The following is a 27,671-nucleotide window of genomic DNA, read 5'->3' as shown; positions in this document are numbered from 1 at the left end:
CACTGTCCCAGTATTTTATGACCCACCTCTGTCTGAGTTTGTCTCTCGGTGGGGGTAGGTCGCCGGGCCCGCCTAAGCCACTCACTCAACCTCCGTAGCTCTTGATCTTCTTGCTGTCTGGCCCTCCAACGCTGGGGGTCCCATCCCCAACTTACGGGCACTGCCTCCTGTTGGCTCCCAGGCGCCTCTACTATCCCGACCATCAGTCCCTCCTCTTCCTGTCCTCCTTCAGTTCGGGCCGAGCCCCTCGAGTCTTCCCTCGCTGGTAGCCGGGAGAGGGCATCTGCGTTGGTGTGCTCCCGCCCCGGACGGTACTGCAGCTGATAGTCGTAGTTGGCTAGCTGGGCCACCCACCGCTGTTCCACTGCTCCCAACCGGGCCGTCTGCAAATGTACCAAAGGGTTATTGTCAGTGACCACGGTTACCTTGGCTCCCCAGAGGTAATCCTTGAATTTCTCACTCAGGGCCCATTTTAGTGCCAGCAATTCGAGCTTAAAGGAACTGTAATTGGCATCATTTCTTTCAGCAGGATGGAGGCTCCGGCTAGCATAGGCGATCACCCATTCTACTCCATCCTGTTTCTGTGCGAGCACCGCTCCCAGGCCCAAGTTGCTGGCATCTGTATAGAGTAGGAAGGGTTGAGAGAAGTCAGCATATGCCAAAATCGGGGCTTGTAACAATTCTTGCTTCAGAACCCTAAAGGCCGTCTCACACTCCGTGGTCCACTCCACCATGGGGGACCCCCGTCCCCGTGGTCGCCCTGTCCCGACCAACAGCTGGTTCAAGGGTCTGGCGATCTTAGAGAACCCTTTTATGAATCGCCGGTAGTATCCCACAAAGCCTAGAAATGATCTCACTTGCCTTACAGTCCTGGGAGCCTCCCAATCCCGCACTGCAGATACCTTCCCGGGGTCAACGGCCGGTTTTCCTGGTCACCTGGTCACTTTGGGGGGCGCCGACCACATGACCCACTGTGGCCGGTCGTCTTAAAAACCCCCCTCGGAGGCTCTTCGTGGTCCGCACTGTCTACTCACGTGTCCTGCGGTCCCACACCGATTACAAATGGGCCTCCCCTGCTCATCCCACTCGAACCTGGGCCGACTAGCCTGCCAGGGCCGCCTCGTCCCATCTCGGCCTCGGTCAGAGTACGTCCGTTCTCGGGGGGCGGGCCCCTCTTCTCTCCTTCCTGGCCCCAGGCGCAGCTCTCCTACTAGGGCCTTAGTTAATTCGGCCATCTGGTCTCGCACATCCTTCAGGAGTTCCGTCTTCAATGTTTGTTTCCAGTCTGCTACCTCTGAGGACGCCACCGGCCCACTCACTGCTGCACATACGGGGGCCTCCTTTACTTCCACTTGGTCACCTTCCAAGGCCATGGCCTCCTTTTTTAGGTCATCGAACGTAAGTTCAGGGTCTCTTCTAAACTGTACTCGGAGGTTTTGACGGAGGGGGCCCTCTCGGAGCCCTAGCAGAAACTGGTCCCTTAACAGGGTCTCCTCGTCTCCCAACCCATGATCTTGACGTCGCTGCAGGCGTGCATACTGCTCACGCAGCTTCAGGGGGAAGGCTGGAATGGACTGGTGGGGGCCCTGCTTGCAGTTAAAGAACTGCGCCCTCAGGACGGCCACAGGGGTAGTATCACCATACTGTTCGGTAAGGAAGTGGAATATGGTCTGGGCGGTCGTTCGAACGGCCTCGGGGGCGGCTTGTACTTCTCGCCGGGCTTCTCCTCCTAGTGAGTTTAACACAAATTGCTGCTGTTGTCTAGCACTCAGCCCCTGAAGGCCGGCCAAATACTCGATCTGGGCCCTCCACTCAGTTAAACGGATCTCGGACTCGACCCCACTGTACTTCTGCACCCAGGGGTTTCCCAGGAACACGGGCATGGCACGGGGTGGCGTTTCTGACCTTTCAGGCACAACATGGGGTGGGGCTTCTGGCCTTTCAGGCACAACACGGGGTGGGGCTCCGGGCAACTCGTCGTCGGCCATTGGAGAGCCTTGGTCGCTCAACTCGAGGTGGAGCCCTGCCGACTACGCCAAATCTGTCACGGCCGGGGGCGTACCCGAATAACTAAAGGTCACGCCCCTCTCAACTCTTCCACCTCGAGGAGTTTCCCAAGACCACCCCAATGACCAGACAGACGAGTAACTACAGTTAAAATAAACTTTATTAAATATTTAAAAGGAAAGGGGGAAGGGGGAAAGGGCAATTTAAAACTAGTGAGTCTTCTTCTTGCCTCCAGGGCCACTTGGGACAAAGACTAGGGACAGGGGCTCTTTTGGGGCTCTGGTCCGAGAATCCGTGGCGCGCTCCGCTTCTTTCTGGAGGCAGAATCAAAGTAAAAGTTATGCAGTGGTACGTTGTTCTAGGTCGCTACTCTTCTCACCCTTCTTTCTCTTTCTTTCCCTCAGGTCTTAATTGCGTGGCTCTTTGGATCAACCCCGGGGTTCTTTGCTCACAGAGGGTCTTCGAAAAATGGTAAGCAATCACTATAAGCACAGATTGTTTTCACTCCACGGAATAGGTCACTCACAGTACTGGAGACCTTCGTTCCCACCAAGCCTTCGTTTGAACACAGGTAAGTTTTTGCTATAAGCACAGGTTAACTTCACTTCACAGAGTATGTTACTCACAGTACTGAGGGTCTTCGTTCACACAGAGCCTTCGTTGGAACACAGGTAAGTATTTGCTATAAGCACAGGTTAATTTCACTTCACAGGATATATTACTCACAGTACTGGGGATCTTCGTTCACACAGCGCCTTCATTAGCACACAGGTAAGCGTTTGCTATAAGCACAGGTTAATTTCACTTCACAGGATATATTACTCACAGCACTGGGGATCTTCGTTCACACAGAGCCTTCGTTAGAACACAGGTGAGCGTTTGCTATAAGCACAGGTTAATTTCACTTCACAGGATATATTACTCACAGCACTGGGGATCTTCGTTCACACAGAGCCTTCATTAGCACACAGGTAAGCGTTTGCTATAAGCACAGGTTAATTTCACTTCACAGGATATATTGCTCACAGCACTGGGGATCTTCGTTCACACAGAGCCTTCATTAGCACACAGGTAAGCGTTTGCTATAAGCACAGGTTAATTTCACTTTACAGGATATATTACTCACAGCACTGGGGATCTTCGTTCACACAGAGCCTTCATTAGCACACAGGTAAGCGTTTGCTATAAGCACAGGTTAATTTCACTTCACAGGATATATTACTCACAGCACTGGGGATCTTCGTTCACACGCAGACAGTGGACTTTCGCTACAGCGTCAGTGCACCGTGATCCTTCGCCCATCCACTCAAGCTGTCCGGGCGTTGTAGGGACTAGTGGGCTCAGTGGCACGGAGCCGAACGCTTCCCGAACTCCCCCTCCTACTTCCACGGCCGGGGTCACGAGTTGGGGCGAACTTTCGTCGGGGCCCCGCACACCACGAGCTTCTGTTGGAAAGGTCAGTGCACACACAGCTATGACCCTCAATCCGCACGGTACACTTCCTACGATACTCACTGGGTTTCACCACTGTCTGCTCTTTGGAGGAGCGACGCTCTCGTTGACACGCCCGGGGCACAAGGCTTAATCTTCTCACTCTCCGTAGGACCCAGGCCACAACAGATGTCGTCGTCTCGCGACTCGTCCGAGGCTAGGGCAGTTTGGGCGCTACAAGCACAGCATACACACAGCAAGTAAAACGCAAACACCATCAATCAGTGAAACTCACCCACAGCACTCTTATACAACTTCACGTGGTTTTTAGATCGCCCTCGCCACCTGGCTACGACTCCCTCGAGAGGATAGTTGGGCGATAGCTAGACCACCGATGAGAGTGAGATTTGTGTTATTCACAGGCCCGGCGTGTTGTTTATCGCTCCTCTGGCTCACCTGCGCTTCCTTTTTCCACAGGGCCACTGCTCAATTGGAGAACGGTGCTTCCTACCAATTGCTACGTCCGTGCTTCCGGTCACCCCGCGGCTCGCCCACGCTCCCCTCTCCAGTGGGGCCAGGGACCTCAAACACAAGGCAAACACACACCCAGCAACTCCTCTTCCAAGTAATATACAGATAAGTATTACAGCTGTGACTCACTCTTCGTTGTCAATGATTTCTAATATCTGCACTGTTGAATGCTCTGTGTCCGCTCTCTCACGAATGAAGTCTCCCAGTATTCCTTCGCTAGCTGACTGTGCCTTTCTCTCTTCCCCAGGGGAACGATCAAGCCAGCATAGTCCGTCTGCAAAGCAGCAACACAGCGTATACAAAGTACACCACAAGCACACTGTTTGATGTCTTCAAAGGTCTTTATATTCTCTACCTCTTCTCCTCATCAGCCTATCAGCAACCGCTGTGTAAATTATCCCCACCTGGGCGAAATCAGGCTTGATTTCAGCTTCGGGGAAACCCCGGAATTCCGGTGTTCAGAATAAAGCGTCCGGGCGGAACCATCGTCTTCCACGCTTTTGGTTCCGCCCTTACAAACCGTCACCTGTGACACACACTTACACACAAAAGGATGTTTAAAAACGTGTATCCCATAATAGGTGCTCTTTAAAGTACTTATGCCTACCAATATTTACACAGTGATTTCGTCTTTTTTAAAGCAAATGTGCACCTTAGCCAGCCCAACTATTTCGTTTTTATGTGGTAATGTACCATAATAGAATTTATTTGCAAACTTGCCAACACTTATTCCTTCAAATCAGGAGACTTAAATCCTTTTAAGTGGAATCTACAAAGCTCACATGGTTTAAGAAATTCCTTACAGATAACATCTGATCACACTGTAAAGGTTTATATAGCTGCATGACAGGTAACATCTGATCACATTGTAAAGGTTTAATATAACTGCATGACAGGCAACATCTGATCACATTGTAAAGGTTTAATATAACTGCATGACAGGCAACATCTGATCACATTGTAAAGGTTTAATATAACTGCATGACAGGCAACATCTGATCACATTGTAAAGGTTTAATATAACTGCATGACAGGCAACATCTGATCACATTGTAAAGGTTTAATATAACTGCATGACAGGCAACATCTGATCACATTGTAAAGGTTTAATATAAATGCGCACAACAGATCACATTGTAAATGTTTAATATCACTGCATGACATCTGATCACATATGAAGGTTTAATGTAACTTTACAACAGGTAAAATCAGGTCACATTGTAAAGGTTTATAAAAATAACTATGGACTAAGAAACTTTTCAGGAAGACCACCCTGCAATGAATTAAGACGCAGCTTTATCAGAGTCATCAGGAGCTGATCCAAAGTGTTTATCTGGAAGCTGTTGGTGTATGTACTGGTGATGTGCTTAGCGACTGTGTAATGCATGCAATATCAACCCTGTGTAAAGCTGACAAAGATGGTTGTTTCTCAGCAGAGATATGTACATTTCTGCCAGCTCAACACATGAAGCAGAAGCATTGAAGCAGTTTCTCGGACAGGGTTTACAGGACTTGGCCTTAATTATATTAGGACATTTTAGTTTTTACAAACAAACCACATTGTGACAAAACAATGGCACTCATATATGTTGAGGTATGTCAGTGCAAGGTGTTTTTAAATGATCGTAGCTCAAATAAGCATTTTAGCCTGGGACCAGCATAAGCCCTGTCCGGGAAACAAGGTTGTTTTCCCATATCAGATGTAGGTTGCTTCAGGTTGAGTTGTGATTTTAAAGTGTAGTTGTGTTCAGAGACGGATTGATCCTCCCATTGTGTTTCTGCATCACAGTTTAGGAACATTGATTGTATCATCCTCACAGTTGTCCATTGCATCACTAAACATCAATGCATCTGTGAAAATAATATAACCATAAACATTTTTAAGTGAATATTTAAAATAAACTTGCATCATGAGAATTAATATATAATGGTACCCATACTTAAACAGAACAGTGTGTGAGAGAGAGATGCATTAAAAAGAGACAGTAACATTATACACACAACCTCTAACTTCAGTGTTAAATAATATGTCGTTTAATAGGTCATTATCAATATCTGAATGAGAAATTAACTGACCTTCTAGCATCTGAAATCTCGGTAACTTGTATGAATCACGTGAGCTACTAGAATGTAATGTACTATAATATATTGTTGTCTTATCTTAAATATAAAAATATAGGTGGGCAATGAAAATCATTCAAAATAATTGCATTTTATAAACTAACGTTACTGATCTTAAGTTTATTCGTAGAACGGACATCAAAAATCTAACGTTAGGCGAAAGAGCACATTTAGCTAAGATACCTTACCTGAAACTGACCACCTTTTCAACACCTGGCATGGCTTCAAGTTACCGGAACATCGTAGTCGAACCATTACTTGGGATTAGGGTGTTCCTCAGTCGGCTTCCCGTCCGTTAAAATTGGTAAGAAACAAACATATAGGCGCTTGAGTGAGCTTTTTAAGTTTAACGCGTCGCCTTCAGCCACTGCCTCAGCTGCTCATCATATGCAGCCGGAAGTACGTTGACAAAATGAGCGCAATGGCGCCGCCCTTGTTGTCGTGAAAAATAAGGTGAATACTCTTTGATTGAGTCCCCCCTGGCAATTCTGTCCCCCTAGGACCCTGCGTAATTCCATTGGCTGAAAAAATTCCTAATGGGTAGACTTTGTAGCGCCTTATTACAATTCCTTCAAAATTTCGTGATGATTCTTATCGTTAGAATGTTGTTAAAGGTGACATAGAATGATTGAACGGGGTATTTATCCTTGTTCTGTGATGTGACATGTAGACAAAAAAAATTTTGTTTGGGTCTGTAATGCCTTATAAGCTTCCTAAAAACCTCTCTCAGATAGCTCTATTAGGATGGGGGATTTTTAACAAGTGTTAAAAATTATTTTAAAGTGGAGGGGCAGTTAGATGCCTGTGATGTCATAAGCATCAGTTTTTCAGATTGGGCTGTTTTCTGGCTGACATTTCTAAAAGAGGAATTTCTATGAGACTGAGATATTTAGCATGTGTATGAGCCATATTCATTTTGTATTATTTATTTTGTATTATGTAATTTTGCCATGTGCCACTAGAGGGCGGTATGAGCTTTGTGGCTCAGCTGATCTCGGGTCAGCCCGGGTGATTTAACCTCAAGGAAAGCCAGACACAGGTGTTGCGAATTTGGGAAGCAAACAGTTTTCGACTGTGCTTTGTGTTTAGCTTGCTACAGGGAACAATAGGGTTTGTTGTTTTTGGTATGTATTATGAGTCAAGTTATTGCCGCTGTATAATATACAAAAGGAAAATAAACTTGCTAGATAATATAATACGCAATGTCTCAGTGTTGATTGGTGTAAGCTGCACTGGCACACGTCAAAACTTTATCCACCGTATCTGCAACCAGTACCAGACTTTGTTAGGACATAGTCAGTACATTTAGGTCGAAAACTGCTTCAATGGATAATCGTTCATCGTAAGGACGCGGACCGGTTATATTGTGGATTTAACTGTGTTCGTTTGGAAACCACGGATGTGAGGTGGGCAAATGTTTGGAGTTGCCGATTGCTGAAAGGAGCTGTACCGGAGCAAGTTAAAGGGTCACCGGAATACCAGCATCATTACGTCAGGACACCATTCATCAAGCCGGCCAACGCACTATTGGGGTATGTGATGATCAGCGCTGATATTATGAATGGCCATGGTAATTTGTGTGTACACATTCGCGTAAAACCAATGCATTGGTAGCAACTCATAACCATCTAAAAATAACTTTGTGCGTTTAGACGAACTGTTGCGCAACACAAAACTGTTTTCGGGGTTTTTTATTAAATAAGCCAATTCACTTTGTGTGGTCATTATGGCTGAAAAGGAAAATGGCCAGCTTGGCCCTGAGACTGAACTTTGTGTGGATGAAGGGGTAAAAACTGTATCTGAAAAACGTGTGGTTAAATTAACACCCAAAGCTTTGTTGGAAAAAATAAGCACTTTAGAAAAGGAAAGAAAGTCTAAATTTAGTAAACTAGCAATCAAGAAGAAATCTATTGCTAAATTAATGGGTGATAAAAAGCATGTAAATCAGGTTGAAAATGAATTTAACACGTATAATGAGTTGTGTGATGAAATACAGCATGTACATACATCTTTATTGGGTTTATTGCCTGCTGATGAAGCAGACAAACATGAAATATGGTACAAAGCTAAAATGTTGAATTTCAATGAGTTTTTTGTGGGTACAAATCAATGGTTGTATGACACCAAAACTTGTTCAGTTACCAAAATGGATGATGATCGTGATGATGTGCCGGTTCAAATTGAAACTCAAACTTTTGATGTCAATGCTGAAAATGGAAATGAGGTTGATGTCAGGAATGTAAGAAGAACTGCTAGTGGAAATGATGAGGAAGAGGAGGATCAGATTCAACCTCAAGACAGCATTTCAAACGTGCAGTCAAGGCACCGTGACTCAAGTAAAGGATCCTCCAGTAGTAGATCCTCCACTTCTTCAGCCAGATGCAGGGCGAGGGCAGAACAGGCCGCTCTCTTGGCTCGAGCTGCTGCCTTAAAGGACAAGCATGCATTGGAGGAACAGGAGCTCATCTTGAGGAAAAGGAAGGAGCAGCTTGAGCTGGATACTGAGATTGCTGCCACTTCTGCTAAACTAGCAGTGTTACAGGTCGGTGGTAGCGTCCATTCAAGGCAATCTGATGGAATGGCTTCCTATATCAGGAAAGGGGCTAGATCTAAACTCTCACCCACTTCTCTCAATCCACAGGCCTCAGTATTTGTGCCTCTTCCCTCACAGGGACATGTTTATCCACCACTACAAAGCAATGCTTCACAATTAGCCACATCAACTATTTTGCCAAAGCCAGCTGTCATTCAAGACTTACAACACCCTGTAGGCCAACAAGTGTTTCCACACCTGCAAGACCAACATCAGACAGCAGGACTCTACAATTTGCTGCAACAACAGAATGACATAACAGCTCTCCTTGTTAAAATGCAAACTTCACAACTGCTGCCGTGCCGAGAAATTCCAATTTATGATGGAGATCCTTTAAGGTTCAACACATTTATGAAGGCATTTGAGTACTGCGTGGAAGCAAAGACCAGCTGCAAAGGAGACTGTTTGTACTACCTTGAGCAATTTACTAGGGGGCAGCCAAGGGATATTGTGCGTAGCTGCCTTCATATGACTGCAGATAAAGGATTCACTGTTGCTAAAAAATTGCTCAAGGAGCATTTTGGAAATGAGTTTAAGAGAACAGAGGCATATATGGAGAAGGTCACAGGATGGCCAAGTATCAAAGCCGAGGACTCCAAAGCACTCAAAGCTTATGGACTCTTCCTCCGTGAGTGTTCCAACGCTATGGATGATCTTCAGTACTTAGAAGAACTTAACATGCCAGCAAACATAAAGATTTTGAGTCAGAAGCTTCCATATAAACTCAGAGATAACTTGGAGAGCAAGGGCATGTGAGATACTGGAGAGAACTGGTCGAAGAGCACGATTCTTAGACATTGTGGAGTACATCGAGCGCCAGGTCAGAATAATTTCAGATCCAGTCTTTGGTGACATACAGGATAGTTCACCTGTTATCAAAGGAGCTACAAAAGGAAGCAAGTTTCAGGTGAAACCTAGGCTGGGAAGAAATAGCTTTGCAACACAGGTGGTCATTGAGGATGGATACAGCAAACCAGATCTAAACAAGAAGGAAAAGGCTCAGAACAAAAGGACATTCTTTACCAATAATGATTCTATTTCCTGCCTGTATTGTGGTGCTAGTAATCATGTTTTGGAACAATGTTTTAAACTGGGACAGAAGACACACAGGGAGAAACTAGACTTTCTAAAGGAGAAAGGTCTGTGTTTCGGTTGCTTGTGCACAGGACACTTGAGTAAGAGTTGCGACAGGCGCATAATTTGCTACAAGTGCAACCGAACGCACCCCAGTGTTTTGCACATAGGAGAGAAGGAAAGGGTTACTCAAAGGGATCAAAAGGATGGTGAGCAGAAAATTACTGAGCAGTCAAATACTTCTAACAGCTGTGCTACATCCTCTGCTTAATGTCATATAGGGGCTGGCCACTGCAATGGAATTCTTCCCATTTTACCTGTAAAAGTGAAGTGCTTAAAGGGAAACAAGGTTATTGAAACGTATGCTTTTCTGGACCCAGGGAGCACAGGAACTTTCTGCACCAGGAAGCTTATTGATAAGTTGAACATGGAAGGACGCAAATGTAAGATTCATATCCGCACCTTAGGCCATAATAACGCAGTTGAAAGCTCCGTTGTTGACGGTCTGGAAATTTCAGGAGTTTCCGGTGAGTGCTTCTATCCACTTTCAAAAGTGTGTACCCAGAAAGAGATGCCTGTCTCTACAGCCAATATAATCAGCGAAAGGGAGCTGAGAAAATGGCCTTATTTAGAGGATGTAAAGATTCCCCATATAAATGCTGATGTTGACCTATTAATTGGCACAAACTCCTCCAAGTTGATGGAGCCTTGGGAGGTGATTAACAGTCATGAAGGTGAAGGACCCTACGCAATTAGAACCCTACTGGGATGGGTAATAAATTGTCCATTACAGGGAAGTAGTGACTGTGGAAGTGACCACCCTTTAGTTTATGCCAACAGAATTGCCATTGACAGAATTGAAGAACTGTTAACCAGCCAATACAACTACGACTTCAATGAGCAAGCTTCTGCAGAACAGGAAGAAATGTCAAGGGAAGAAAAGAAGTTTGTAGAGATTAGGGAAAGCTCTGCTCAGCTTAAAAACGGACATTATACATTTCAAATGCCTTTCAAAGTGAAAGATGTTTCGATGCCGAACAATCTTTGTGTTGCCATGCAACGTGTTCGTGGTTTGAAAAGAAGACTTCAGAAAGATGCAAGCTTTCATGAAGAGTACAATAACTTTCTTGCTGATGTCATTAGAAATGGCTATGCTGAAGAAGTGCCGCAACATCAGTTGGAAGCGCCAACAGGAAAGGTGTGGTATATCCCACACCACGGTGTGTACCATCCGCGTAAAGGAAAGCTACGAGTGGTGTTTGACTGTGGAGCAGAGTACAAAGGGGTCTCACTCAACAGTCAGCTCCTGCAAGGACCCAACCTCACAAGCTCGTTAGTTGGAGTTCTTATGAGGTTCAGACAGGAACAAGTGGCCATAATGGCAGACATAAAGCCTATGTTCCACCAGGTTAAGGTGGCAGAGAAACACAGGGACTACTTAAGATTCTTATGGTGGCCTCAAGGCAACCTGGAAACATGTCTTGTAGAACATTGCATGACTGTCCATTTATTCTGAGCGGTTTCCTCACCCAGTGTCGCCTGTCTTGCTCTTAGAAAAACCGCTGAAGACAATCAGGCCAACTTTCCAACAGAAGTGATTGAAACGGTCAACCGAAACTTCTATATGGATGACCTATTGAAGAGTCTGCCCTCTGAAGAGGAGGCAGTCACTATGGTTAAGAACCTTATAACCATTTGCAGTAGAGGAGGGTTTACCCTCACTCAATGGATTAGTAACAGTCGAGAAGTGCTACAGGGTCTCCCAGAGGATCTCAAGTCTAAGAACCTGCATGAGCTTGATCTGGACAGGGATAAGCTGCCATTGGACAGAGCTTAAGGTTTACAGTGGTGTTTAGAGACGAACACTTTCAAATTCAAACTGAAAGTCAAAGAGAAGCCAGCAACCAAGCGAGGCATGTTATCCATTATCAGTTCAGTCTACGATCCATTGGGGTTCCTGGCACCTATAGTACTCCCGGCCAAGCTGCTGTTGCAGGAGTTGTGTAGGACAAAATGTGATTGGGATGATCCAATACCTCCAGCTTTCCAGCAGAAGTGGAAAAAATGGCTGACAGATCTTGAGAAGGTGGCATATTTCAAGATCCACAGATGTGTGAAACCTGCAGGATTTGGGAGGACTGTCAGTGCTCAATTGCATCATTTCGCTGACGCGAGCGAGAACGGCTATGGTACGGCTACTTACCTGAGGATGCAGAACATGGAAGAGAGGGTTCATGTTACTTTCTTATTTGGCAAAGCCCGAGTGGCCCCCTTGAAGACTGTCACCATTCCCCGTTTAGAGCTCACCGCTGCCGTTGTTGCAGTACGAGTAGACAAGATGCTTCAATCAGAGCTCCAGCTTCAATTAAAAAAGACTTGCTTTTGGACTGACAGCACATCAGTTCTTAAGTACATAAAGAATGAGGACAGAAGATTTCAAACCTTTGTAGCAAACAGGGTAACCACCATCAGGGTTAACTCAGAAATTGAACAGTGGAGATACGTTCCCACAGCCCTGAACCCTGCTGACGATGCTTCACGTGGATTGAAGGCCGAAGATCTTATGAAGCAAAGATGGATAGAAGGCCCAAAATTCCTACTGGAACCTGAAGAAATGTGGCCAACATTTCCTGTAGATACAAGTGTCACTGCCGACGATCCAGAAGTAAAGAAAAGTCTGATGGTCAATGCGACACTTGCTGACATCAATGCCACATCGCAACTGATAACCCATTTCTCTGATTGGCAAAGATTGAAAGTTGCAGTTGCATGGCTCATTAAGTTGAAAGAAACCCTGTTTAAACTGAAAGAAAAAAGAAAAGAGTTGGAGCGTGCAAACACAAGTGGAGCAGCAAGGTTGGATGTGCAAAAGGAGATGCAAGCTTTCGCAACATCACTTGGGAATCAGAAGGTGGCTTTGGAAGATCTCCTAAAGGCTGAGACCTCCATAATCGCTTTTTGCCAGTAAGAGAGATTCCCCATTGAATTTGCTGCACTAGCCTCTGGCAAGTCACAAGTGCCAAGAAGTAGCTGTCTCCTCAAATTGGATCCTGTTTTGGATGGAAGACTTCTACGAGTTGGGGGTCGGCTTAAAAGGGCAGCAATCCCTGAGGACATTAAACACCCTCTTATCTTATCAAAGGACCAACATATCTCCGATCTCATTCTTCGTCATGTCCACTTACAGCTTGGACATGGTGGTAGAAATCATGTTCTTTCTGCTACAAGGAGAAAATACTGGATCACAAGTGGACCTACTGCAGTAAGGAAGATCATATCCAAATGCCTCATTTGTAAGCTCCTTGGTAGAAAACCTGGTGAGCAAAAAAGGCAGACCTACCAGAAGAGAGCGTGGTTCCTGATCTTCCGCCATTTACTAACGTTGGCGTGGATTACTTTGGGCCAGTTGACGTAAAAAGAGGGTGTAGCATCGTGAAAAGGTATGGAGTAGTATTCACTTGTATGACTAGCAGGGCTGTGCACCTGGAAGTGGCATATTCCCTTGATACGGATTCATGCATCAATGCGTTGCGAAGGTTCATCTGTCGAAGAGGACAAGTCACACATTTGAGATCTGACAATGGCACCAACTTTGTGGGTGCAGAAAGGGAGTTGCGAGAAGCCTTAACCTCTTTGAATCATGACCGTATTGAAAGACCCTTGTCCAAAAGGGGAATTAAGTGGGATTTTAACCCTCCTGCTGGGTCACACCACGGTGGTGCATGGGAGCGCCTGATACGGATGATCCGGAAGATCTTGTGTTCTGTGCTCCGTCAGCAAACCTTGGATGACGAAGGGTTCCATACCGTGCTCTGTGAGGCTGAAGCTATGCTTAACGATCGCCCCATTACAAGACTGTCAGAGGATCCCAATGATCTCGAGGCATTGACACCAAACCATCTGCTACTCCTTAAAGGAAAACCAGTTCTCCCACCAGGACTGTTTGATAAAAGGGATGTTTACGCAAGGAGAAGGTGGAAACAAACCCAATACATTTCTGATCTTTTTTGGAAGAGGTGGATCCGTGAGTACTTGCCGCTTTTACAGGAGCGTCAAAAATGGAACCAGGAGAAGAGGAGTTTTGTTCCTGGAGACCTGGTCATGGTTGTGGACTCCACAGCTCCACGTGGGTCATGGATGCTAGGAAGAGTCCTGGAAACCTTCCCTGACAAGAGAGGTCTGGTACGTGTGGTTCGTTTGAAGATGAAGACAAATATCATTGAACGACCAATAACTAAAATATGCTTGCTTAATGAAGCTAAAGAATAATTGGTTCCTATTTCATGGAGGCTATATTATTGGTATCTATGGCTCTTTTTGAATTTGGTGTAATTGCTCTGCCAGAGTGTATGAGCCATATTCATTTTGTATTATTTATTTTGTATTATGTAATTTTGCCATGTGCCACTAGTAGGAGCTTTGTGGCTCAGCTGATCTCGGGTCAGCCCGGGTGATTTAACCTCAGGGAAATCCAGACACAGGTGTTGCGAATTTGGGAAGCAAACAGTTTTCGACTGTGCTTTGTGTTTAGCTTGCTACAGGGAACAATAGGGTTTGTTGTTTTTGGTATGTATTATGAGTCAAGTTATTGCCGCTGTATAATATATAAAAGGAAAATAAACTTGCTAGATAATATAATACGCAATGTCTCAGTGTTGATTGGTGTAAGCTGCACGGGCACACGTCAAAACTTTATCCACCGTATCTGCAACCAGTACCAGACTTTGTTAGTACATAGTCAGTACAGCATGTTTTGCACTTTTTGTATGTTTGTGAATGTGGGTAGACTACCATTATTCAACAAAGACAAGGTAAAAATGTTTTTTCATTCTCTGTCCCCTTTAAAATTACAATTGGTGTATTTTTTATCCGTTTAATATAGTAGTATATAAATGATGCTCTAGGTGGTGAGATCTACCAAATCTCGTTCTTAGATTTTTTTAATTAGCTTAACGTGACGTACCAGCTTAGCATCCAGCAATCGGGTAAGATAGCTTAACACAAACACCAGTTGCACTCACCGTAATAACGTAATGTCAATTGTTTTTAATCCTGAGGTTTAAAAAATATGTTTCACATTCAGATAACTTAGTAATCAATAACATCAAATTGAAATGTGTTTTTGTTGTGTATTTAATAAGGCAATTAATTGAGTTTTTAGGTGATTACGTGTGTCATTTTGTTATTTAGATATTATATACTTTAGTCTACCTCTCCACTTTTGTACTGTGTAAACGTAATAAATTACTTGTATGCAACAGAACATCAATCTGAAGTTACAACAATCCATATCTTCAATATTGTTTAGTCTTTATTAAGAATAGTTCATTTAATGTTACTATGACGTTGAAATTATTATGCTTATTAAAAGGTCAATCATGTTTCAAGCATGTTGTTTATACACAATGTAATCGACATCATGCTACACATTTTAGGGGTGTGTTATGAGTTAACAATTATTACAAACAGTAATATTGCTTACTTTTACACAGCATATGAAGTAACATCATAACTAACATTACATTATTTATACAAAATGTAAAGCTTTATGAACACTTTTATTCCAAGACATTTAGAGCTTTTCAGAATGCATAACATTTTAAAGTGTTTTATTGGAAAACATACTGTAATATCTGTATTATCTACAATGTTTCAACAGTTAGTTCCAGTTGATTTGTTTTGTCAAGATCTTTGAGTCTTCACATAATCAGTAAGCATGCCACATGCAACCATGGCAAGTGAAGACAAAAACTTTGAAATACTGATTTTGAAATAAAAACCATTGGAGAAACCAGAATACACTGTCAATACACTTTCCTCTTGCTAATCAATCTAAAACATAATGGGAGTTAAATGTATTCATTCAGCTGTAATTTTTGAAAACTTATTGTGCCATGTACAGTCAGATTTTTTTCTGTTGACTATATGACGCATAAATGCAGGCAGTGGTCAGTGAAGAGTTGTGAGGCGCAGCCATCACTTAAAAATCCCTTTCTGGTGGGGAATCGATTTATCATGATACCGTGTAGCTTCCTGGGCATAGGTGGTGAGAGTTTCTGTGGTAAAGAAAAATTTATTTATGTTTAACAATTGTAATAATTTATCATCTTTACATTTCAGATGTGTACCTTGCTTAGTAGATATCAACACGTCAGTCATTATTTCAGCTGATTTCCCATGTGCTCCCCAGTCATTCCCTAAACCCAAAGTAAAGACAAAAGATTTAATTAGTACATATTATCTAAAGCCAGGACTAGGCCTTAGTTCATTTAAGACATTTATGCATCTTTTATAAACATGCCACTGGTGTGTATCTTGACAAATCAATGGCCCTTGAATGTTTTAAGATATTTCAGTGCAAGCTGTTAGTTGGGACAGCTCAATAATGTGTTTTATGTATTGGTGATTTATGTATTATATGATTTATGTATTGGTGATTATGTTTATGACCGGTGATTATGTATTGTTTTTTTAAATACATGTCCAAAACCTAAGGCAATATTTAACATATATTACACTGTTAAGCCTTAGGCCACAGGTTCTTCTCAACTTTGGCCCTTGAGAAAACCATTACAATGATAAGTGAGTGATGTTTAAGAGTTATTCATGTTCATATTTTGATGATATAGTCCAGTTGGGTAGTGCACATATTAAGGTAATACCGTTACAGAGGTGATAAAAGCGCCAAATTTTACATGAAGCTTCTTTAGGACCTCCTGAATGATTTCAGCCTAGGAGCCCAGCTGAAATATTAAAATTTAGTGTCAAAGCACTTAAAAAACTATATTCATAAAAAATGTTTTTTGTTTTTTTTCCTCTCAAGTAAAACGTTCAGGGTAATGGGCTTTTAAGACCACTGCATAAGCTTAATTTTGTTAATTTGTACTCCGGCCAGTAGATCTTCCAAATAATAAGTGTAAAATAGAGTGCTGAGACACCTTATACCTAAAAAAACCCTCAAAAAGCCCTGTATAATATAAGCGGAATTATTAAAAAAGCCAGCAAAAATGCTTCAATGTTAAGAGATTTTGGTTTTCTCTTTAATTTTTCAATTCAGCTAGGTCATTCATATCGCTATTTTCTGAGTACATGGTCTGGTCATTAGTTTTATGTTAGGCTGCATCACATCACTTTAAATCCTATTTGTGTGACAGTACATAGCTAAATGTACTTTCAGTTATTTTGGTTTCCTATTGTAGACGTACAGGTCAGAATATCTTGAATTGTTTGTTCTTTTATGCTTAAATAACATTAGTTTCTGAGACTTCAACATGGAGCTGATCTGGGCTCTGTGTATTATTTGCCAGAAAGACACCTCTGAACCCCTGAGATGTCCCTTGCAGACACCTGGGACTAGTGGTGATAAATCTGATGCCTATAGATCATTTCTTGCTAATGTCAAGCAATTCAGGGCGATTGACAATCTTCCAACTAAACTCTATTTTGGGAATGATGAAACTGCTAGCAATTTTGCATCACATTCTGCTTCTTGGCCCAAATCTTGCCACCTAAAGTTTAACAATTCAAAGCTTATGAAAGCGACAAAGAAGAACATGGGAAATCCTGTTGAATCTGGATGGGGAAAGCCAATGAAACGCCAACGTTTGGATGACACTTCCAACATTTGGATGAACCTGTTTGGATGACACTTCCAGAAGTCCCCACAGCCTGCAGAGAACTTATCAAATATTGCTGTAAGGGGGATTGTTCCACCTGGAAATGTGGCAAAGCAAGTCTAGACTGCTCACCTCTTTGCAAATGCAACTGTAACAACTCATAATTATCAATTACAGGGCCAATAAAGATCACACTGCTAATACTTTGACATGTATTGAAGCTAAAGTTCATACACTCTTAGATAAATATATAAAATTTCACCTTTAGGATTCATTTGAATTCTTTATCTTGTGCAGGAAGTTGGAAATTGCTGTGTTTTTAAGCATATTTCATTGATAAATGTATACTTCTAATATGACATGTTACAAAGATATTTTCTGAGGGCTCCTAGGCCAAAATTACACTATAGACCCTAAGGTAACACCATGCAAAATTTGGTGCTTTTATCACCTCGGTAACGGTATTTTCACTACGCCACCGGACTAATAATTCATTACAGACACTAAATAGTGAAAAATGTTACCTTTTTATTTTTGAGACATTGCAGAGTATGAGAAACGTAAGGTATTTTTGTTTATTTATTGCAATAATCACAAATATAAGATACAAGAACAAATTCCAAGTAACAAAACATAGTGTGATTCAATATTTACATAATATGGCATACATAAGAGGGCATAAAATAATACTACAATCATAAAATAATACTACAATCATTAAATTAGAATATAAAATGTTTATATTTTTAATAGCTTTCTTATTGACAGATATTGAAATTTATTGAAGTATGATTATGATGTATACCTTGTTGAGTAGTTACATTCAAGTACATGTCAATTAACATTTATGTAATAAAGCGGCTTTACAGGAGGACACAAAAGTACACATGTAAAATACACATTAAAAACACATTTCTAATCATTACAACTTAAAACATTGTAAACAGTTTATGATCTAAAGAAGGCATTGTCTGAAGTCCTTGCAGGGCCGGTGTCATCTTTCCAAATGTTTGGTCATCTGATGGAGGGAGGAGGGTCCAGAGGCAGGAGTGTCCAGAAGGAGGAGGGTCCTGACAGACAGAAAGTTATTCCTTGTAAGTGTATGCAGAGGCGTCATGCCCATTGAAACTGAGGGGGCACGTGCCCCCTCGGATTTTTGAGCCAAATGGATTTTGCAAGCAACCTCAAAAATAAAAAAAGCGTCCATTAATCTTTTAATCTGTTTAAAATGCCCAAATTATCAATTTTCTGCTGCATCCGTGTCACTTTTCAGAGTTTTGATAGTGTTTTGATCGTGTACATTACTTTATTCTGGCGGCAGTCGGCGCAGCCGCAGACTTTGTTTTGTTTTGAGGAGGATTTGATGACTTTGACGGCAAAACTGTGAACAAAGTAAAAGAGAAATGATTTGATAAGTATTAAAATATACTCTCTTATTAATGCAGTTTTGTTCTTAAACACATTTGATCTTACCTTTGACTTGTTTTGTTTTGAGGAGGATTTGATGACTTTGACTTTGATGGCAAAACTATGGACAAAGTAAAAGAGAAATGATTTGATAAGTATTAAAATATACTCTCTTATTAATGCAGTTTTGTTCTTAAACACATTTTATCTTACCTTTGACTTGTTTTGTTTTTAGGAGGATTTTGATGACTTTGATGGCAAAACTGTGGACAAAGTAAAAGAGAAATGATTTGATAAGTATTAAAATATACTCTCTTTTTAATGCAGTTTTGTACTTAAACACATTTTATCTTACCTTTGACTTGTTTTGTGTTGTGGAGGATTTTGGTGACCATGCGTGCCAACCCGTTTGACTAAGGCCAGAGGCCCCACTGTCGTCGTTAATGCAGGTTCAGTGGCAAACGGTGGCAAACTATATACTGGAGTTACCCAACAACACCGGTCTATTGTATAGGACTTGATGTTGATATCCCTTAACAAAGTAAAATAGAAATGATTTGATAAGTATTAAAATATACTCTCTTACTAATGCAGTTTTGTTCTTAAACACATTTTATCTTACCTTTGACTTGTTTTGTTTTGAGGAGGATTTGATGAGTTTGACTTTGATGGCAAAACTGTGAACAAAGTAAAAGAGAAATGATTGGCAATTGTTGGAAACTTTTTTAGCGAAGACCAGGAGACTTGGATTTCCTCGAGCAGTAGTCTTTATTGCAGAAAGCGTTCTTGGAATCAGAGCATAGAGGGGAGCTGCAGTAACCAAGTCTGACTTTGGGTATACATGCATTACATTTAAACCCATTCGAAGGGGGCAGTCCCTTCAGATGGAAACAATGCCTTTAGATTACAATATAAACATGAAAGAGAGGTTACAGTCAGGCAAGAAAGGACAGCTGTAAACGCATTCCTGATCATTACCCTTTAATCAGATAACCATTACGGCAAGATGGGGTCTGTGTAAACGCATCCAGGGTGACTCACACCAGGGTGTCACTGTCATGTCCAGTATCTGCAACACAAAAAGAAAGACACGAAAGAGCAGTACTCTCATACTACATTTTATGTTTAAAATATCCTTGTTATCATATCATTTTAACTTCCTTGTGATCGTATAGATTTTTATTTTTTTAACCTAGTCTGTTTTAGTTTGACACCTAACAGGGTTCTTGCAGGTTCCAGCAAGTTAAATTTAAGACCTTTTTAAGAACTTTTAAGACCATTATGAGTAAAATTTAAGATTAACACGAATTATCTCAGAAATTCTCAAAACGTTCTATTTTTATTGATTCAGTTATAGAAAAATATAAAATAAACACAGTATTAAAACAGATAATTAAAATACATGAAAATACATTATGCTTAACCCTATTCTACCCACAGCCATTTAGGAAGAGACTTCTGACAATGGAAGCCCAAAAAGCTCGGCCGTCACGTGATTCATGGAGACTTCAGTTAGTTCCTGGAAGCTCATGAGCCATTGAAATACATTGAGTTAAAGGCAAAGAGCTAAGATTTTTCTTAATTAATAGTCAAGAAATGCATTAATTTACAATATCTATATATCACACAAATATCTGTAAGTAGTATTTTTATAAAATTCTATCAACAATGTTTTTTGACAAATAAAATCCACTAAAATGAGATCTCTTAGTATGGTCAGCTGCTGGTTTGTGCCTAGTTTTACACTGCCTCATACAACTTTAAAGCTTTAAAATGCATCACACTGTGTAGTATGTAAGCTTATAGGGGGGGTTCCCAGACAGGGATTAGACTACTGAAAACAACTTGCACTGACATATCTTAAAATACATAAAAATGCACAAAAGTAATGTGTTTAGTAAGGCATGTTTGTTAAAACTAGTTATACTTCATTAAAATATGGCTTAGTCCTGTCTTAAACTAATCCCTGTCCGGTAAACCACCCCATAATGTTTAATTCATAATGTTTTAATTCATAATTATTATTCTTAGCCTGTTGATAATGTACAACTGACTGTGTGCTGTGTATATTATGCCTGTTTGATTTATAAATATATTAAGAACAAAAGATCATTTTCAATTATGATTAATCCCTAAAAGCATTAATATATGCATTATATTAATGCAAGTTATTAATAAATTAATTTATTGCATTTAATTGAATAAACCAGCAGAATCACGGAGCCAAAAACACTCCACCCGTACGTTTTATGCATAAATATGCACTATATATCCGTCATCACATTTAATAGCCTTTCTAATTACACACAATAACGGATGAAACTGCATTAAGAAAACGAAATTTACCATTAAAAAGCTGTTCGCGGTTTGTTATGTGTTGCTAACGTTATCCATTGACTGTTTCTCAATCCGAAGGCTGTAAAGACTGGCTTATTTCAGAATATTCACATTGAAATTAACTTTAAAATATTAATTATTATTCTTATTTAATTGTAAATTGTTCTAATATGCTTATGACTTGCGAATGTAATGCTCAGTTAAATAAACCAGGCTTGATGAACGTATGCAGCAGCCTGCCCATGCGAGCTCCAGAGGCTACAGGTCTCTGATTCTACCGCTATTGATTTAACCGTAACTCCTGAAGCATTTGCGCTATCAAAAAAGTTTGAATTGTACCTGAAAGAAGACAATTGTGCTTTTTGGAAATATATGGTTTATTACGGTACTTTCTTGCTTTCCGTCCACCAATCGCTGCTGTTTGTGGAGAGCTGAAGGGGAAGCGCGTTTGGTTCGAGTGCATTGCAGCAGAGAGCAATATTAAAGTCTAAAATATAAAACTGTTTAACGCTAAAGTTGACACGCTGTTGGTGACTCGTGACTCGACGGCCCGACTGTTTAAGTTGATTTTCAATAAAGCAGTGTTGATGATTTTTTTCCGCTTCTGTGTCCTCTATGTTTCAGAACCTGGCAAATGCTCAGGTAAGCCACGGGCTAGTTGGTTAAATTACCCCGAAAAAGATTTTTGCTTATAAAAAACTAAATTTAAGGGTTGTTTCTCGCCAAACCCCACAGTATTATACAGTCAGATCACAACACCTGAAATATAGCTTATGGCATGATTTGCGTGGATTATGACAAAGTGCGGAACATTTCTTTTTAGATACGCACCCATCATACACTTTCTGCCTCCGCCACTGAATAAGTTAGTTCTTCAGCGTTTTAAATTACTATTATATTTTCTGCGGACAAAGCTTTTCGGGAATGAATGGAGGTAAGAAATTTAAGACTTGCGTAAAATAAATTTAAGACCTAGGCTCAAAATCTGGGTGTTTTTAAGACTTTTTAAGGCCTTAAATTTAACATTCTGAATTTTAGACTTTTTAAGACCACGCGGGAACCCTGACCTAAGGACCAGGTGAGGTGAGGATGAACTACATGAGGGGAAAAAGCTATGAGGGAATCTTCACCACAGGGTTTGGCCCCCGACGCTTATTGCATTCGGTTCTGCCCTGGGCTCCTCACTGGTCCATGTGTCCTAGTCTGTCCCTGTCAACATAGGAGCTATCAACATCTTAAATTCTAAATAAACTCATCCCCCTTTTAAACTCTCAGCAAGTCTATCTATTGTTTCTGGGGCTACATCTTGTAGCTGGACTACTGACATTGAAGGAAATACAGTTCCAACATTTTCACTTTGAGCCTTTTTCCTTGCTCCACACACCTTAACTGAATCACATGTTTTGTCACTTGTATTATTTCTGTGATTAACACAAACACTGTGTTCCTGTCTAACAGACTGTAAGTCAGGATGAACATCTGAGTGTTGTTTCTGATTGTCTTCTAGTGAAGACATGTCATGGCCTATCTTCTCATTAGGAGAGATAGCATGAGAACACAAATCTTGAATTTTCTTCTCTAGTTTTGCAATACACTCAGTTTGCTTTGCAGCTAAAGCCAAACTGCATTCTCTGTAACAGTAGATAATGCCTTTTGTGTTGTTCTTTCTAACACAGGCCCCCAAAACTTTCTTACACTCTTCAAGAGTCCACGTCCTATCTGGATCAATACCAAATTTCTGTGTTAGATTCTGTCTAACTGATTCTGACACAATAGAATCCATGTGATTATTCAGGATTGAGCTAAACTCATTGTCTGACCATAAAGGGGTTGCAAGTCCACCTTTCTCAGTTGTGGGAATCAGTCCAGGATGCCTTTTAACCATTATTTCCTTAAAGTGGATTTCTTTTAACAATCTGTGGTAAACAAGTTAAACCAAACTTCTCTGGCTAAACAGAAGATAACCAAAATGCTTCTTCCCTGATACACAAAAGATACACCAAGCTTCTTCTCTGACGAAGCAGAGGATAACCAAATTTTTCTCTGCCTAAACAGAGGATAACCAAAATTTCTTCTCTGATAAACAGAGGATAACACAAATTTTAGCACGTTATGCTAATCTTCCCTGCCTAAACAGAGGGTAAACCAACATTTATTAACAGAACCCTGCAGCTGTTTGTTAACACTTAAACACATGTACTGGTCTGTAGAGGTTCTTTTGATAGAGTGACTTCTATCAACTTTCAAATCAAAAATTCAAAACTGGGGCCAGCTGTCTTCTTGGGAATGGCAGGTTTGGTTACTGCCTTCACATTTGGTATCACGCTGCTAAAAAACAGGCATCTTCTTAGGGATGGCAGGTTTGGGGTCTGCCTTCACTTTGGTATCACGTGGATGAAAACCAGCCGTCTTCTTGGGAACCGCAGGTTTGTTGTCTGTCTTCACCATGATACTACATGGAATAACACTAGGCTTTCGAACTGGATTGCCAACACCTGTGCCAACCTTTGCCTTGGGAATGGTGCCCGTCTTTAATTTGGCATCGCCTGGATGATAAAATTAAGATAAAATACATATAATTTATGTCTACAAATTTCTATTTACAACAATAAGCACTATATTTAAATAAATAAATGAAAGATTACATAAAACAATATGTTTTTCACAAACTTGTTTTGATAACTTACAATATCAATGCAGGGGTTACGGGTCCATTTTGACACTTGCTTGATGGTGACCTGCAAATACAGAAAGAAACATTAAAAATATGCTTGCGAGTTTATTTCTCACCTGACACTCTGCACATATAACTTTCAAGCTTTGAGAATCTACAATCGGTTAACTCTTTTAACATATGTTTTGAGTAAACATAAATCTTTATGTAAAGAGCACAATGTTTGCTGAAAGAAATTTGAGTTTGTTACCCGTTTGCCATCAGATTCATGGCTGTTTTGGTACATCCTGCCGGTAAAGCCAATCGCCCCAGGCACCTCATCTGTATCAATATTATAATCAGAAAGCACAGATCATGATAAATACAAAAACTTTGACTGTAAGAATCTGTGGTTGATTTAAATGAACTCCAACCGCAGGAAAGGAAGAAATGACAGTAGACTCACGGCTAGTAGATGAGGTTGGCTTCTTTGGCTTGGGATTGGCAGGGTTGGTGTCCGTCTTCTCCTTGGGTTCACATGGAATAATGAAACCCTTTGTCTTGGGAATGGTGCCAGTCTTAAATTTGGCATCATCTGAATTGTTGTTAGCCTTCTGATAAAATTAAGATAAAATAGATATCATATCTGTCTACAAATTTCTACCAATCTTACAGCTATAAGCACTTAATCAACTAAATATATTTATAACACATTAATGCATAAATAAATAATATTACATAAAAAATAAATTTTCACAAACTTGTTTTGATAACTTACAGTATCAGTGTAAGGATTATGTTTCCATTCCAAAACTTGCTCGATGGCTACCTGCAAACCCCCCAAAAAAACCATGAAAAATATGCTTGCAAGTTTATTTTTTCACCTGACATTCTACACATAACTTTCAAGCTTTGAGAATCAAAAATTTGGCCATTTTCCATGCACCCTTGACGGCCCTTAGCGAAGGGTACGGCACATAAACACTTGCTCCAGATATAGAGATAATGAAACTTTTTTCATTACTCTGTTCACCAAGCGTGTTTTAATCTGCCACAGTATGAGACACAATTGCTTAACTACCTCTAGAGCAGGGGTCTCCAACGTGGTGCCCGCACAGAGTCTGTGAGGTGCCCGCCAAAGCACATTCTATTAATTGTCTCAATTGTAATATGTATTTATCAAAACATAAAAACATATAAACAAGTAAAATAAAATAAACAAAAAAGTTTTGAGTAGACCATATCAAAAAGAAGCCCTCCAGAAGGGCTAACACTATTTTTTGTCCATTGTGGTAGCCCTTGCTCACAAAAAGGTTGGAGACCCCTGCTCTAGAATTTACACATCAATGATAATTTGAGTTCGTTACCTGTTTGTCATCAGATTCATGGCTTTTTTGGTACATTCTGCAGGTAAAGCCACTCGCCCCAAGCCCCTCATCTGTATCAATATCATAATCAGAAAGCACAAATCATGAAAAACACAAAAACTTTGATTTAAATGAACTCCAACAGCAGGAAGGTAAACAAAGACAGTAGACTCGCCTGTTTCATCAACCTTTTGTCCGTCGCTGACCAAATAAATGCCAGTCATCTTAGGCTCGGCTGAACTGGCATCAGAGTTCAAGACGAAATTGGTCAGACGTTTCTCTGGCCCCAGCTTGGTTAAGGCTTGGTCATCGGTAGCCTTAAGTCCATTACTGATGGAATAAGTGCCAGTGTAATGCTGGGTGGCGGACGATACATCAACAGTCTTTGTAGTATTTGGCAGATCATAGTCTGCCTTTGCCACGGGATGGGCAATATTATCATCACCCTTCATCCCGGAACTGATCTTCATCTGTGATTTGACCAGATCATCATTGGCCTTCCCCGGATTCCCCGGTTTCAGCTCTGGGGAGGGTATGAAAGGTACCACTTTGTTCCTCCCGAAGCAGTGAACAAAGGGGCTCATAATCTTCTTCCCCATTGTACGGAAAAATTTTGCAATTTTTCTTTTAACGGATTTTGCTGTTTTTTCCCTAAAACCAAACAAACTAACAATGATTCATTGTTCATTTCAAAGTTCTCTCTCAATGAGTTTAGCATGAAAGCGTAGTATATCGCAGATATCTTAATCTAAACTGCTGCAAAGGGCGAGTCAAGAATCATTTAAAGGGATAGTTCACCATCATTTTCTCACTCTCATGTTGTTTTAAACCTGTATAAATGTCTTTGTTCTGATGAACATGAAGGAAGATATTTTGAGAAATGTGTGTAACCAAACCGTTCATTAGCCCCATTCTACAGCATTCTTTTCTCCTATTATGGAAGTGAATTGGGCTCATGATTGTTTTTTTCCCTACAATGGAAGTCAATGGTTTCTTTTGTGTTGGTCAGAAAAAAATACATACTGCACGTGCGGTGACGCGATAAGCGCCTGGTCAGAACTTTACTTCCGTTTTCTGTTTTTTGATGGTCTGACTAGTTGCTGAACTCTTAAACAAATACCTCGTCGAAAATAACAAATGTTTTGGGTTCCTATGTAATCTACGTGTTGTGTATTTTGTTTGTTAAATAAATAAACTACTTTACAAGGACTTTGTTGTTATTTATTCTTCGCAGAGTTTACCGGAAGTTACGTGATGACCACGAAAGCCACGTGTTTATGTTCTTACTGCTGAAACCATCTATACAGGTTTAGAACAACATGATGATGAGAAAATGATGACAGAATTTTCATTTTTGGGTGAACTATCCCTTTAATGCTTTAAATTCACCCAATTTTACTTTAAAACCTTATTGACCTTCATTAAATGGTTATCACATTTGCAGGTGCCAAAAAATCCACACAATTACTGTGCGGTGTGCGTTAAAGTTACACTGTCCACTTCAATCTCACCTGATGGGATGCCAGTCTTAAATTTGGCATCATCTGGAAAAATATGCTAGCGAGTTTATTTTTTCACCTGACATTCTACACATAACTTTCAAGCTTTGAGAATCTACAATCGGTTAACTCTTTCATACGGAGCCCCTAAGGGGACATAGAGAAAAAAAAATAAAGTTTAGTTTCGCGGGCGCACGTGAAACTAAACTTTAAAGAAAATTCTGCACATGAAGGTTTCGCGTGAGCACATGAAACTAAACGTTAGATTTTTTTACTCCAATGTCACCTTAGGGGCTCGGTTCTTTTAACATCTGTTTTAAGAAAACATAAATCTTTATGTAAAGAGCACAATGTTTGCTGAAAGAAATTTGAGTTTGTTACCTGTTTGCCATCGGAGTCTTCTCTTTCTTGGTGCATCCTGCTGGTAAAACCAATCGCCCCAGGCACCTCATCTGTATCAATATTATAATCAGAAAGCACAGATCAAGATAAACACAAAAACTTTGTTCGAATCTGTGATTGATTTATATAAACTCCAACCGCAGTAAAGGGAACAATGACAGTATACTCACCGCTAGTAGATGACGCATCCTTTGGCTTGGGATTGGCAGGATTGGTGCGAGCATTCAGCACGGTATCGACTGAATCTTCTTCGCAAAAATCCAAAATATGCAGACTGGTGTCTGCCCTCAGGATAGGAAAGGTTGTTTTAACCTTTTGTCCAACGCTGACCAAATAAATGCCAGTCATCTGAGGGTCGGCTGAACTGGGATCAGAGTTTAAGCCGAAATTGGTCAGACGTTTCTCTGCCCCCAGCTTGGTTAAGGCTTGGGCATCAGTAGCCTTAAGTCCATTACTGATGGAATAAGTGCCAGTGTAATGCTGGGGGGCGGACGATACATCCTCAGTCTTTGTAGTATCCGGCAGATCATAGTCTGCCTTTGCCACGGGATGGCCAATATCATCATCAGCCTTCATCCTGGAACTGGTCTTCATCTCTGATTTGACCAGATCATCATTGGCCTTCCCCGGATT

General features: G+C 41.1%; 2 protein-coding genes across 6 annotated transcripts; one reads left to right on the top strand and one right to left on the bottom strand.

Annotated features, from left to right (window-relative positions):
• Positions 1-11,672: 11,672 nt before the first annotated feature.
• LOC141282642 (uncharacterized) lies at positions 11,673-14,096 on the top strand. Its single transcript, XM_073815881.1, has one exon. It carries the CDS (start codon positions 11,673-11,675, stop codon positions 12,723-12,725), a length of 1,053 nt encoding a protein of 350 aa, XP_073671982.1. The 3' UTR covers positions 12,726-14,096.
• Positions 14,097-17,924: 3,828 nt separating this feature from the next.
• LOC135734650 (uncharacterized) lies at positions 17,925-27,349 on the bottom strand. 5 transcript variants are annotated; one of them, XM_065253526.2, is made up of 15 exons: positions 27,209-27,349; positions 27,018-27,088; positions 25,313-25,788; positions 25,138-25,208; positions 24,549-24,599; positions 24,237-24,384; positions 24,042-24,112; positions 23,805-23,855; positions 19,759-23,663; positions 19,403-19,457; positions 19,136-19,312; positions 18,994-19,043; positions 18,847-18,901; positions 18,557-18,754; positions 17,925-18,501 (listed from the first exon to the last, which is right to left on the bottom strand). In XM_065253526.2, the coding sequence occupies exons 1-9, from the start codon at positions 27,260-27,262 to the stop codon at positions 23,649-23,651; spliced, it is 1,008 nt and encodes a 335-aa protein (XP_065109598.1). In that variant the 5' UTR covers positions 27,263-27,349; the 3' UTR covers positions 17,925-18,501; positions 18,557-18,754; positions 18,847-18,901; positions 18,994-19,043; positions 19,136-19,312; positions 19,403-19,457; positions 19,759-23,648. The 5 variants fall into 5 exon arrangements, with proteins under 5 accessions (XP_065109598.1, XP_065109597.1, XP_065109596.1 ...); XM_065253525.2 differs by having other exon boundaries at positions 17,925-18,443; positions 18,679-18,754; XM_065253524.2 differs by having other exon boundaries at positions 17,925-18,754; positions 19,759-19,994; positions 22,185-23,663.
• Positions 27,350-27,671: the final 322 nt, after the last annotated feature.

This window comes from Paramisgurnus dabryanus, chromosome 1 (genome assembly GCF_030506205.2).
Source record: "Paramisgurnus dabryanus chromosome 1, PD_genome_1.1, whole genome shotgun sequence".
Taxonomy (NCBI): Eukaryota; Metazoa; Chordata; class Actinopteri; order Cypriniformes; family Cobitidae; genus Paramisgurnus; species Paramisgurnus dabryanus.
This window is presented reverse-complemented; position numbering and strand designations above follow the sequence as displayed.

Coding starts and splice junctions, on each gene's coding strand:
- LOC141282642 (XM_073815881.1), top strand. CDS start 11,673: ATGTTATCCATTATCAGTTCAGTCTACGATCCATTGGGGTTCCTGGCA.
- LOC135734650 (XM_065253523.2), bottom strand. CDS start 27,262: ATGCTCGCACCAATCCTGCCAATCCCAAGCCAAAGGATGCGTCATCTA. Junction 25,789..27,017: donor AAGACTCCGATGGCAAACAG/GTAACAAACTCA, acceptor GTTTGGTTTTAG/GGAAAAAACAGCAAAATCCG. Junction 24,385..24,548: donor ATAATCCTTACACTGATACT/GTAAGTTATCAA, acceptor TAATTTTATCAG/AAGGCTAACAACAATTCAGA.